The 12,779-nt window shown below is 35.0% G+C and overlaps 1 protein-coding gene across 2 annotated transcripts in view; it reads right to left on the bottom strand.

Moving 5' to 3' along the window:
* LOC142335865 (huntingtin-interacting protein 1-like) overlaps window positions 1–12,779 on the bottom strand; it is a 107,271-nt gene that overhangs the window by 15,678 nt on the left and 78,814 nt on the right. For both annotated transcript variants that reach the window (XM_075384195.1, XM_075384196.1), the window contains 3 exons: window positions 4,986–5,105; window positions 4,002–4,091; window positions 824–996 (listed from right to left, as the gene is read on the bottom strand). In XM_075384195.1, the coding sequence (XP_075240310.1) occupies window positions 824–996; window positions 4,002–4,091; window positions 4,986–5,105 (383 nt within the window). The remainder of the gene's footprint in view (window positions 1–823; window positions 997–4,001; window positions 4,092–4,985; window positions 5,106–12,779) is intronic.

Genomic DNA, 12,779 nt, shown 5'->3' with positions numbered 1-12,779 from the left:
TTTTCTCACTCTTCTTTAAAATTAGAGCGAAAAAAATTCACGTCGCAAAACCACTCGCTTTTTCGCTCCACTTCCTGTTTCGGTGTGACCAAAATCACTACTCCAATTTGACTTCAAAACTCATGAAAATGTGTGAACAGATCTTAAAAAAAAAGACAGCGCCCCAATACAATTCAAATTCTTTGAATTGTAAAAATAGGGGCGCTATAATAGCCGGCTGAGAAGATGAGGGCGGCTATTAATAAAAACGAGTGCAGGGAAGAGCAACAAGAAAATTTATCGAATTAAACGCGCAATTTTAATTGGATTTTTTCTCAGGTTTCTGTGATCTCATACAGGGCTCATGTATGAAGTCATACATTCTATACTCAATTTCGAAAGTCTCCAACAAAATGATATTTGACCGTTTTATGAGACACACGCATGAGTTTTCAGACATTCGCATGAGGTCGAAAATTTCATTAAGCCTAACAAGAGAAAAACTTTTTAAGCCGTGAAAACATTCAACTTAAACAGTGTACACGGACCGTGTAGCCCTTCATCGAAATCAAATATTTCACATGCTCTTTGCATGAACCCTCAAAAGTCATTAAGGAAAGATGTTCGACTCCCTAGAAAGTTTTTTTTGATAATTATGGTAAAAAAATCTTTACTCCAACAATACGAAATGTCCATCCTCGCGCTTTGAAATGTCAAGACAACCCTATATCAAGAATCCAAAATTTGTACATTTGGAAAGAGGATACAGTACTTCTATTTCAGAACGTGCAGTATTTCAGCAGAAAATAGTACAGATTTGGAAAAATTATACTACGGTACTAACACTAGCATGTTTGCAGATAGTCCCAGCGACTTTCCGCCAGAGATTAGTCCCTCAGTCCAGGAGGAGTTCTTGGCGTAAAAATCCTTTCTGTCCCGACCAGAGGAGGACTTAGCCCCGCTCTCTACTAGCTCCTGTTGCATTGTGCGAACTGCCAACATCAGCTGCTTTATCACCTTAAACACACAGCGCAGTCTCTTTTAGACAGTTTTTGCCCATCACGAAAAGGCAAATAAGGCTTCCTATTTAAGAAAAAATTCTTTTCGACTCACCCAGATTTGCATCATATTAGAAGTAAGGAAAAATAGAGACATGGCTGGAGAGGAGGCAAAATCACCACACTTAAATTGGACATTTTGCGATATTTAATTACAGTACAAAAAAAACATTACTGATGTAAAGTTCAATGTAACCTTCTATGAAATGACTATTTTAGCTCCGCCTCAACATAGGCATAAAAAATAAAAACTCCACAAATATGGGCCAAAAAATTAATATACCTAATAAATTTCATACATGAGGACAACTTAATAAGGATTCGAAGGACATCGAAAGGTCAGAATAAGCATAAGTATGGTCAACAGCAGCCAATTCTATATCCCCTGACTGAAAAAGAACTATTAAAAGACAAACATGCACAAAAACAGTCCACAGAGTTAAATTGCCCAAGACAGCTCAATATAGGCTGTTAAAGTTTAAATTAAAAATTGTACAAAAAGTAAAACAAGGAATTGAAACGCCTTCGAACTTATCAATTTGGGCTAGAAAAACCATCTTGTCCGGAAAAAATTTTAAAAGATGCTTAGAAAAAGGAGCACCAGAACAAAAAAAATGCCGCCCCAGCTCAAATATTTTCAGAACTAGTTTTCTCGCTCTGCTTCAAAAAAGTTATGAACAAAATAACCACTCTTTTCTCCGGTCTCAAAATTTGTTAACCGAAGCAACGTTTTCGAACTTTTATTCTCTGATATTCCAGCTTTTTCTGCTTAATCACCTATAAAAAACAACCATAGCATCTTTTCGAGTAAAGGGAGAGGGCTACAACACAATTGAAATTCAATAAATTTAGAGAAAAACCACGAAAACTGTTATATCTACAATCAGCTCACATTCATTCTCATATCTCCGCTGGGATTCAAAAAACAGAAACCGAAAATTAATTTTTGCACGAAAACAGTTCTAAAGTGCGATATTTTTATTTCATTTCGTAATTAGACATACTCCTGTTCCTTCAATACCATAAGCATTAGAGATGGTAACTAAGACTTATAAGTTTAAGTAGCTGGCATTAAAAATTGGGCTTTATGGGTTTATCCCGTTTTATCTCTATTTTCAATTTTTATAACTCCGTTTTATAATTCCTTTAAAAATGGGCTTTATGGGTTTATCCCGTTTCTTTCTCTGTTTTCGTTTTTTATAACTCCGTTTTTATAACTCCGTTTTTATAACTCCGTTTTTATAACTACGTTTTTATAACTCCGTTTTTATAACTCCGTTTTTTATTACTCGTTTTTTATAATTCCGTTTTTTATAACTCCGTTTTTATTACTCCGCTTTTTATAACTCCGGTTTTATAACTCCGTTTTTTAGAACTCCGTTTTTATAACTCCGTTTTTATAACTCCGTTTTTTATTACTCGTTTTTTATAATTCCGTTTTTTATAACTCCGTTTTTATTACTCCGTTTTTAATAACTCCGTTTTTTATAACTCCGCTTTTTATAACTCCGGTTTTATAACTCCGTTTTTTAGAACTCCGTTTTTTATAACTCCGTTTGTTATAACTCCGTTTGTTATAACTCCGTTTGTTATAACTCCGTTTTTTATAACTCCGTTTTTTATAACTCCGTTTTTTATAACTCCGTTTTTTTATAACTCCTTTTTTTATAACTCCGTTCTTTTATAACACCGTTTTTTTTATAACTCTGTTATAATCCCGTTTTTTATAACTCCGTGCTTTGCTGAGCATCTACTGGTTGAGAGAACGTTGAGCAGAAAATTAGCCTAGATAACTAAAAAAAATTAACTGCAAAATGTCAAAAAAGCCGCAAAATGAGGCAAAGCGAAAATTTGTATTTGACGAAGTAAAAAAGGCGCAATTACAGACGGCTGAGTGGCTATTGAAAAAAAATAAACTCCAGGCGTTGCTGAATATTCTATTCTGAAACAAATCAAGGAGCTCGCACCAGCTATTAGCTCTTAAGGCTCAATAGGCTTGCGCGTTCGGCTGTCACCCGAAAAGTTGGCGGTGTAAGCGTACCCAGGAGTGGGATCCTGTCAGTTATATATCTAATGTAATATATATGTAAATAAATATAATCATTAATAAAAATTAAATTGAAATAAATTACATTTAAACGCACTTTTCATTTGAATTTAAGTGGTGAATTGCGCCCACTTGAGTTCAGCCGCTGACACTTGTGAATGAGAGATAAATCTAGATTACACGAAAAAGTCAAGGGCGTAAAATTCACTCCGAAAAATCACTCCGAAAACAGTCAATTGCAAGAGGGCAATTTTGCATGAAAAAAAGCAACACGACTACAACAATTGCCTAAAACTTCGTTCGAGAGCCATTAAACATTTCATAAGCTCTCGTGGCTCAATTGGCTAGCGCCTTCATTTGTTAACCAAAAGGTTGGTGGTTCGAGCGAGCTTACCCTAAAAACCTTATGCTAAAGAATGTAATATCTGTACAAAATTTTACTAGGACCATCTGTAGACATCTAATGCTCAAGATCTGACGTGGCGAAAAAATTCCGACTAGTTGAGCCGAGTTCACAATCAGGATGAGAATAGCAAACATAACCGACTAGTAGTCAGGCGAACTTCTCGAACGACTGGCTGGCTTGGGTATTTGGAGCTCAGGGATGCTATCATTAGCGGGTCGGCGGAATGGGATCTCAAGCGTTGGGGGAGGGGGGAGGGGGGGGGGGGGGGGTGGTGATGAATGTACGAGGGGGTTCAAATCGCCAGGTGGAAGGTGGACAGGGGAGTGCTGGGGTTCAGAGCCGCCTTTCATGCAATGAAACTGTCTCCTCAAAACAATTTTGATGAATCGCATACTCAGAGACTAGTAATGCTCTGAGATAGCTGCTCAGCCGATTAATGTATTTGCTACCAACTTCGTTTGAGAGTAATTTGAAAGAAAAACGCTTGGTCGGGTACTTTTGAGAGACTAACATTTATGAGTTTGGAGCAGGAGGCAATGAGGGAGGAATGAACTTGTAGCTTTACTCCACTGTTCTCTTCACTGTTCAACTTCAACAACTCCTGAAACAAAACCAAATACATCATTTAGTCAACAGTTAAATATCAAAGTTTCCCACCGAAGACTATTATACAGAAATATTTTTTAGTTTGCATTTTTTTAAATCAATCAAGTAAAGTTGCTACTGTTCTGGTAGCGCTCAATTCTTCAATTCTTACTCAATTATTAGCATTTCCAGCTTTTTCATTCGAATATTAATTTCATCCAATATACTGAAGTCAACCAAACCTCATTTCAATTTAAAAATCGATTCCTACCATCCAAATTGCCACTGAACTGTAAGAACCTGAGTCGAATACTTCCAAGCACTTGAACGATAAAAAAGTCCAAAACAAAAATTGGATCGTTTCATGAGATTACAAAAATCATCTCAAAACTGGTTCACCTTTGCCACTATAACTACTTCACGTTTGCTTTTTTGCTGGGACACAGTTCGAAGCTAGCTCATAACGCAGGAACTCACGGTGAAATACTGTACAAACACTTTTAGCTAGATATACAATGTCGCTCCTGAAACTAATTGTTGCTATCTTCATGTATAAACATAAACCGAGAAGAATTGCCCTCGAACGACAGGCGGGTAGAAAAATATTTAACCCCGCCGCCTGGATTTCAACCACTGACCACCCGCTCCACATCCAGCTGCACTCACCACTCGGCTATCAGTCCCTTGTTTGTACCATTTTAGCAAAAGCTTTACTTCGGAGTGAGAACAATAGAGATCACTCAAAAATGAAGAACGAAAGCGTGAAAAAGTCGCTTGAGAAGTCAAAGAATGTTCCAGAAGAAAAGCGCAAAATGGTCAAGCAAAAAACTTGAATAATGAAGACCAACACGTTTACAATAATTGCTATGAACTGCGTTCAAGAGCAATTAAACAAAAGACAACAGCTTACCTGGAATTTGTTGGATGCCTCGTCTACTGCTCGTGATGCAGTCCTCATTTCATCCTCCAGAATCTGCTCCAGGTCAATTTCACTAGACACCCCCACCCCACTCTCATCGTTCTTCAGCTCCTAACAATAAAAACATCAAACATCACTTTTACACCTCATAAGTTTTATATTTAGTAAGTCAAATGGATTAACTTTGGTTTACTGTGCCTTTTATGTTGAAATTTGTGCTCTTGCTATTACAGTTTGAGTTATAAAATATGAGCAAAGCTGAACTTGGTCAAATAGCCGTCTATTTGACTTCATGCTTCTTGTTAACATAAGCGACAAACATCTGTCAACTTAATCTTAGAAAAAACAGCCAGGGGTTAACTCAAAAAGGCACCCATTGAATCCAATTGAAATTTATATATTCTGTTTTGAACCAAGGCTGTTTATGACCTCCCTTAAATCATTCTATACTAATGCCGATGACCCTACTTTCCCGCGTTTTTAATATATTTATAATGAGAAACAACGTTGTCCCCCAAAGGGTGGTTTTGAGATATTTTTGAAAAACAGGATATTTTTTGAAAAAAAAACTATTTTCTAAAATGAGAAAAGTTTGAAGAACTTCAATACCGCCTTTTTACGTTAATTCCACTCATCTATGATTCGATCAAAAAAAATTGTCATCCTAGCTTAAAGATAGTTCGTTCTTTGCAAAAAAATTTTTTGAGAAAACGAAAACTTTAATTGGAGTTACCCGCCGATTAATTGTAGTTAACTACTAGCGTGGTTACCCGGCACCACCTTTCAAAACATTGATTCTAACTAATTTTAGGGCACCTAAACTCGCAAAAATTTTCAATGTTTTGTTTTTTCTCCAGGTGTGAGTTGAGTTGCTTTTTGAAAAAACAAAATTGCCCCATCTATCGTTGTTGTTTCTGAACCACTACACTATTATACGACCACAAAATTCATCCTTCTAGCTCTGAGCAAGCATATTTGGAAAGCAATCACGTTAATGGCTTCCGTCCACTCCTTTCCATTGGAGTTAAAAGCAAAAAAAAAACACCAAAAACGTTTGCAAAAAAATAACCGACCTACGTAAGAATTGTTCTCGAACGGCTAATGGGAATTCAAATCTATTGCAGCGTGCTTCAGTCGAGGTGGGGAGAAGGGGACTAACATTCATTATCGGGCGTCAACTTGACGTCCTTAGAGGTTACCATTTACTACTATTAAGATTTAAATTGAACAATTCAAACATTTCGGCTCACTTCATTTGACTTTTAGCAGTACACTGGCGTTCCAACTCATCCCGAACAACCTACCTATATTCTATTACAATTTCTGTGCCTGATAACGTGATGCATGAAAAAAGAACAAATGAATCCATAAAATAGCAACAAAAAATTAAAAGCAATCAAATGAAACGGACACCAAAATAGCTACACAAACTGTCTACAAACAAAAAACTCAGAATATAAAAAAAAATTGAAGAAGAATACGTTTCTATTTCTGATTTCGTTTTTTGATACTATGTTCATTTTGAATGACTTTTTTGAGCAACTACTGTCTAAAAAAAATAACCGACTAACGTCGGGCGAATTGCTCTCAAACGACGGGCGAGCGGTTGGCCTCGTTATTAGCTAGCCACTGTTTATTGAAGCTAGCGCTAGCTTGATCCGACTCTTCAACTTTTAGTTTTCTAGCTTGGTTAGTAAACAAATCAAATAGAATCAATCAAGAAAACTGATATTAAAAAAATTTGCAAAAAAATGCAAATTTAATGAAAAGCTTCAAGATTTTGCAGTGAAAATGTTCAAAACTATTTTTTCTCTCCTGAGTTATCTCAAGTAACCCATCTGCAAGACTTGAAAAACTTCGTTGGCCAGTAATGATAGTTAAACTCAGAAAAGGACAAAAACACTCAAAAATTTTGAAAAATCAAGACATTAAAATCTTCAAAACCATTTCATTGTCTCAAGAGACTATACAGTATCACTATTTCAAGCTTTAATTAGTTTTACTGGCCCAGAAACATCCATAAACTTGGAACATGATAAAAAAAATTAGAAAATTTAAAAAATTAAATTTTATCAAAAAAGTGCTAAAGCTGTCATTAAAATATTGATAACAATTCCATGAATATAGAAACTATGCGACAGCTTTTCATGAAGCCTTGGAAGAGGTCCCTAGGACCCTGGTGCCGGAAAAAATGATAAGAAAGTCTAAAAGATTTAAAAAAAAACTTGAAAAATTTTAAAAATTGCTCATCTTAAAATCTTGAAAACCTTCCATTACCTCTATCAGCTATGTAGTAACATAAGCTCAAATTCCAGAGGAGGTTATGTGGCTGTTGAGGTTGGAGAAACCAAGAAAACGACAAAATATTCAAAAAAACTTTTAGAAGTTGCAAAAAAACTGCTAAAATTTGTGATAAAAGTTGTAGCTTATCCAAGGCCAACAAGCATTTTTCAGTAACTCATTATCAAACCCTAACAGAGATTTTCTGTTAGGCTAAAAAAACTTGAATATATGGCATTAATGACAAATAAACTGACAACGATAATAAACTGGCAATAAAAAAATTAAAAATCGGAATAAAAAATTAAAAATTAAAAAAATTAAAATTAAGGAAAAATAATTCATTACATTTAGAAAACATACAGTACCTACTTGTGAACCCTAGAGGAGGTTTCTCCAGTCTTGAGGCTGGAGAAACCTAAAAACTAACAAAAAACTGAAAAAAATGCAAGTTTTATAAAAAAAATTTGATAAAATTTGTCATATTAAAAACCTGAAAGCTATTCCATGGCAAATAAAAAAATTGTTTCAGTAACTTATTATCAAACCCTTAAGGACGTTTTCTGGCCCCTGCGTCCGGAAAGAAGTGGATAATCAAATATGAATGTCAAAAAAATTGGAAAAATTTGAACGTTTTGTCAAAACAAGTTTAAAATTCGTGATGTTAAAATGTTGAAACCATTCCACTACCACTAAAAACTATGCAGTAACCTAAAATAAAACCCTAGAGGAGGTTTCTTGAAACCTAGGGCTGAAAAACACAAAAAGGCAAAAAAATTTCAAAAAACTTGAAAAAATTTGTGAAAATTAGTAAAAAAAAATTGCGTGTTTTTAGCGATCGGTTGTTCGTCAGTAGGCACGGGAGGCGGGGGTGTACACCGGGGGTCTGATGGGGAGGGGTTGGGCATTAGTGGGGTGGGGGGACAGCGCGGTGGGGGGGGCAACAGTGGGGGTGTCGTCAACCTCTAAGAAACCCCCTTCACAACATAAGTATAAGTCTCCGAAACGGTTTGAGTTGAAACAGAGCTGAAATGCTCTTACAGCACTTAATGCCCGCAGGGCGCTGCCTGTTTATCCCGTTTTTGAGGACGAAAAGTCAAAAGCGTCAGACGAAAAATTGGTCAGGCGAGAAATCGCATAAAAAACAGGACTAATATAATTGCTACAAACTTCGTTTGAGAGCAATTAAACAGCACGCATACAGCAGAAAACCCAAATGAAAATAACTGAGCTCCAACTCTATTACTCAAATAATAGTAGAACGAAGAAAAACATATCGAGCAACTTGAATAAGCAAAAGTAAACGTTATTGAAGCCAAAGCGATGCCTCTGTTGCCAAAAAACAATTTATTCCTCGCCAAGGCTACACAAGATAAGTGAAACATTAAAACGTACATGTCATGAAGAGAAACAAGCATGGACAGCGTCAATGCAAGCTAAAACTAAAAAAAAAACAATTACACGGCCAGAAAATCTACAAAAACGAGACTCCGACATAAACCAATAGAAAACAAAACATGCCCAAAAATTGCACTGCAAAAACTTTTGAAACCTTAAAACTTGTATTAATAAAAACACAATATCTGGCAAAACTGAATAATAAAAAACCCTGAGATGGACAAAAACTGACAAAACTGAAGAAGTTTCCAGGCTAAAGAATCCCCAGAGAGCCAGTCTCGAAACTCAGTTCCCAGGAACTCACTAATCGACCCACAAGACACTTTAAAAAAGCAGAGAGTCAAAACTCTGAGGATAGCTTTGCATTTTTTTGAAATAAAACAATTTCAAAGTTATAAAAGCCACAAGCTAAGAAATCAATAAGCAAATCAAATGCAAAATTGTCAAAAACAGAAAAAATTAGCCAAAATCAGAATTAGAAAATTAGAGGCAACAAAAAGGAAAAACGAAAAAAATGCATGTTAAAATCGTTACTATCAGCATGCGTTACAACCTCAGAAGCTACAAATCAAACATCGGCAGTTCCATTATGTGAACAGGTACAAAAGCAAACAGGTGAACAGGTAAAACCCAAACGTTGAAGCAGATAAAATGACGACAGAGGCGCTGCACTAGAAGGCCAAGGAGAACGGTTCTCTTTGATATTGCGACAGACAAGAAAAACAACAAAAACGGGCAAGACTCAAAAATCCAACAATATTGTATGGAAAGACACCGTTTTTCAGTCATCAAACCCATGTTATGTATACTTATATTAATAAATGGAATGATTTGTTTCTCATTAGCAGCCAACGACACTTGTCATCAGGGAGACCAAGTTATGATACAACAAAAAGAACAACCAAAATGAGGCAAAATATTTTTAAAAAAACCTAAAATAATTTGACAACAATGTGCCTCAAAAACATAAAGAATTAAAACAGCTTACTCAATTCATTAGCAACTGTTGATTGATCTGATGATTAACCCGATTGACGGACAACTACACGCAAAACCCCAAAATTCGCGAAGAGTTTTTAAAAACAAATAGCGTCAAAGAATTGAAAATCACTAGCTATGTAATCATACCATTAATTACTGCCTCAATGGTAGAAACGATAACAGCGGGCATTAATGAGACTAAATGACAGACAACAAACAGAACTTCAACACTCGGCCAGACTAAAAAGATGATTTTGAAAAAAAAGTTGTGAAAAAGTTTTAGATATCAATTGAAAAAATACCTTAGCTTCTGTTACGCCGCATTAGAGAGCCCATAAGACCAGGAATTAATTAGACGAACAACTAGAACAAAACACCAAAAAACGGGCAAAACAAAAAATCTTTAAAATCACTAAGAGAACAGTGTCTAAGTCATAAAAACCATTAACTGCCCATTGATGAAATCAAAAAACGTATGCATTAATTCAACACAAGTATGACCCTCCTAAAACATTAGGTAGACAAATCAGAAAAAAAGAGCAAAAATAGGCCTCAAATTTCCGCACCTGAAAACAAAATCCGATTTCAAAAACCGCAAATTTGTTCAGATACCTTATCAGTAATTTGAGAAAAATCATGCTTCAAACCTAATCATTTTTTTCTCCTTTTAATACGCCAGCCAGCGTGATTAAAGTCTTCATCCAAATTTGACTTTTCATTGGCATGAAAAAGCCAAAAAAAGATCTGAAAAACAGCCGGAAGACCCTGGAATCGCCTCGAAGTAAACCTTAACGCCCGGGCGAAATAAAAATTAAAGTATCAAAACCATTTGCTTCATTAAAAGTCTCAATTGGAAAAAAGCAGTCGAACGAAATTAGAAAGGAAAAGAAAAATAAAAAATCATGTTCTTGGAATTTTTCCACAAATGCGACTACAAAAACAATTTTCGATAACAGATTGCCTCAACTACCTACTTTTGTTCAATAAAAGTACGTATGCTAGAAAAAAACAGCGATACAACTCAAAAAAGGCAAAAAAGCTAAGCAAAAAGGAAGAAAAATTGAAAAACAAAATACAAGAAACTTGTAAAACTTTTTAACAATATTCTCTTAAAAAGTGCAAAACTCAACATATATTCCCATTACATTTCAAAGCGCAGTTTGTATTTTTTCGTTCAGCACCTAACAACACACAAATACAATGAAAAACATAACGTGAGAAAGAAGTTAGAACTACAAAAAACTGGAGAATTGACTAAATTATTTTCCAAAATATTGTTTTCACTTAGTAACAATAACTCTAACACCAAACCTAATGAAAAAACACAACATATAAATATATTTATAAGGCAGAAAAACGATAGGAGTTCAGCAAACAAATATTCAAAAACAGAAAAATTAGGCAAAGTTTAAAATGCTAATAACGCGAAAAAAAAGGCAAAGAAAGCCAACACGAAATCTAATTTCGTATAAACATGTCACCCCACACAATGAAAACAGGAAAAAGAGTGCAAGAAAAACAACGAAATCACAATATTAGCTCAAAATTACTCCCAAACAGACATTTAATTGCTAATATGGCTTAGAAAAACTATTTTACTCAAAGTAGTAAAGTAAAAAAAAACTTTGGAAAACAGAAAACAAGAAAAAATTGTTTAATATTAGACTGTTTTCTGAAACTAAAACCAATCTCAAGTGATTTTAACAAAATTAAAAAGGCATGAAAGCCAAAATGAACACTAATTTCAACCAAAAAAAATCAGGGCCCTAAAAACTTGAAAAAGAGTACAGAAACCGCTAAAAAAGCGTACAAAACGGCGAAGTCACGAAAATACCTCAAGATTACATTTAAAACTCTAATAAATATGATTGAGATGGAAAAATTCTCCTAAACAAACAAATATTTGTTAATATGGTTTAGAACAACCAGTTTACCCGAAGAAAATAAAGTTAAAAAAATTTTTTTTGTTAAAAATTTCAAAAAGCCGCACGTGATCAATATTTCACTAGCTTCGCAAAAATTTTTCCGCACCTACTTCTCTCGCTATCTCAAATACGCGGCGTCAATTTAAAAATCTTTTTTCTCTCTCCTCTTCAATTCGTTCAGCCGTTTGACCAAAATACTTAGTTTTCATTTGCGGTATTGACTTCTACATCCTGTTTTAAATACACTCCAAAAATTATAAAAAAAACGCTCCACCAATGCTCCACTTCGAGTCTTTAAAACACAGCGCACCACTACAATTCAAATTCTTTGGGTTGTAAATAAAGGAGGGCGCTTAAATAATATCGGCTGACGTCGAAAATTGATCAAAACAAATTTGAAAATTTTCCGGCTGAAAATTGAGTTTTATATTGCGTGATGTTTGAATGGTTTATTATGGAATGAAAATTTTAGGGATATGGAGGTGTTGATAATAGAAAAACGTGCCATTAGTGTTTCATTCCAGCCAACATAACTTCTGGCAACATCTTCCGCTTAGTTAAAATTCACAATTTTGCCTCTACCGACTTTTATGTGGCTAAGCTTTCAGATATCCAACATTTATAAGCAGAGTAATCCGGACAATTCGTTTTTTTGCCATCAATTAACGCTGTAATTTTCCGCAAATACTACTGACTTTTCAGCAATTACCACTAATCTTAACATCACAACAAAGCTGTGACAAACTCAATTCAATATCTTCAGGTCAGGTAGTCCTCTGTTATGAATACTGACAGATTTTCAGGAAGATGATTGACTAAAGTTCATTGATTTTGCACCCTGACAACCTCATACAAAAATTTCAATTGATCAGATGGACGCTTGGTTATAACTAACCACACTTCATTGAATGAACTTAGAGCTCCTGCAAATAACATATCACAGCTTTTTGTACATCCGCTCTCTCTGAATGTCAGATAATCTCTTGTCTTTGACACTCAATCTATGAACAAAGTCAATATATGTCTAAAAATACATTTCTACATAGCATCAGATACTGAATTTCTGGCTCCGCAAACTACTGCTCTGTTACTTAGACAGAACTAACTTGAAGAAAAACATGTTCAAATAGCTCAAAACGCTCTGATATGCATGATGTGCTATCTAAAAAATTAATGGTACCCACCTATCTGCTTTGATAAA

Source organism: Convolutriloba macropyga, chromosome 3, assembly GCF_964194025.1.
Source record: "Convolutriloba macropyga chromosome 3, txConMacr16.3, whole genome shotgun sequence".
NCBI lineage: Eukaryota > Metazoa > Xenacoelomorpha > Acoela > Convolutidae > Convolutriloba > Convolutriloba macropyga.
Note: the sequence above shows the minus strand (reverse complement) of the source record. Positions and strands in the feature narration are given on the sequence as shown.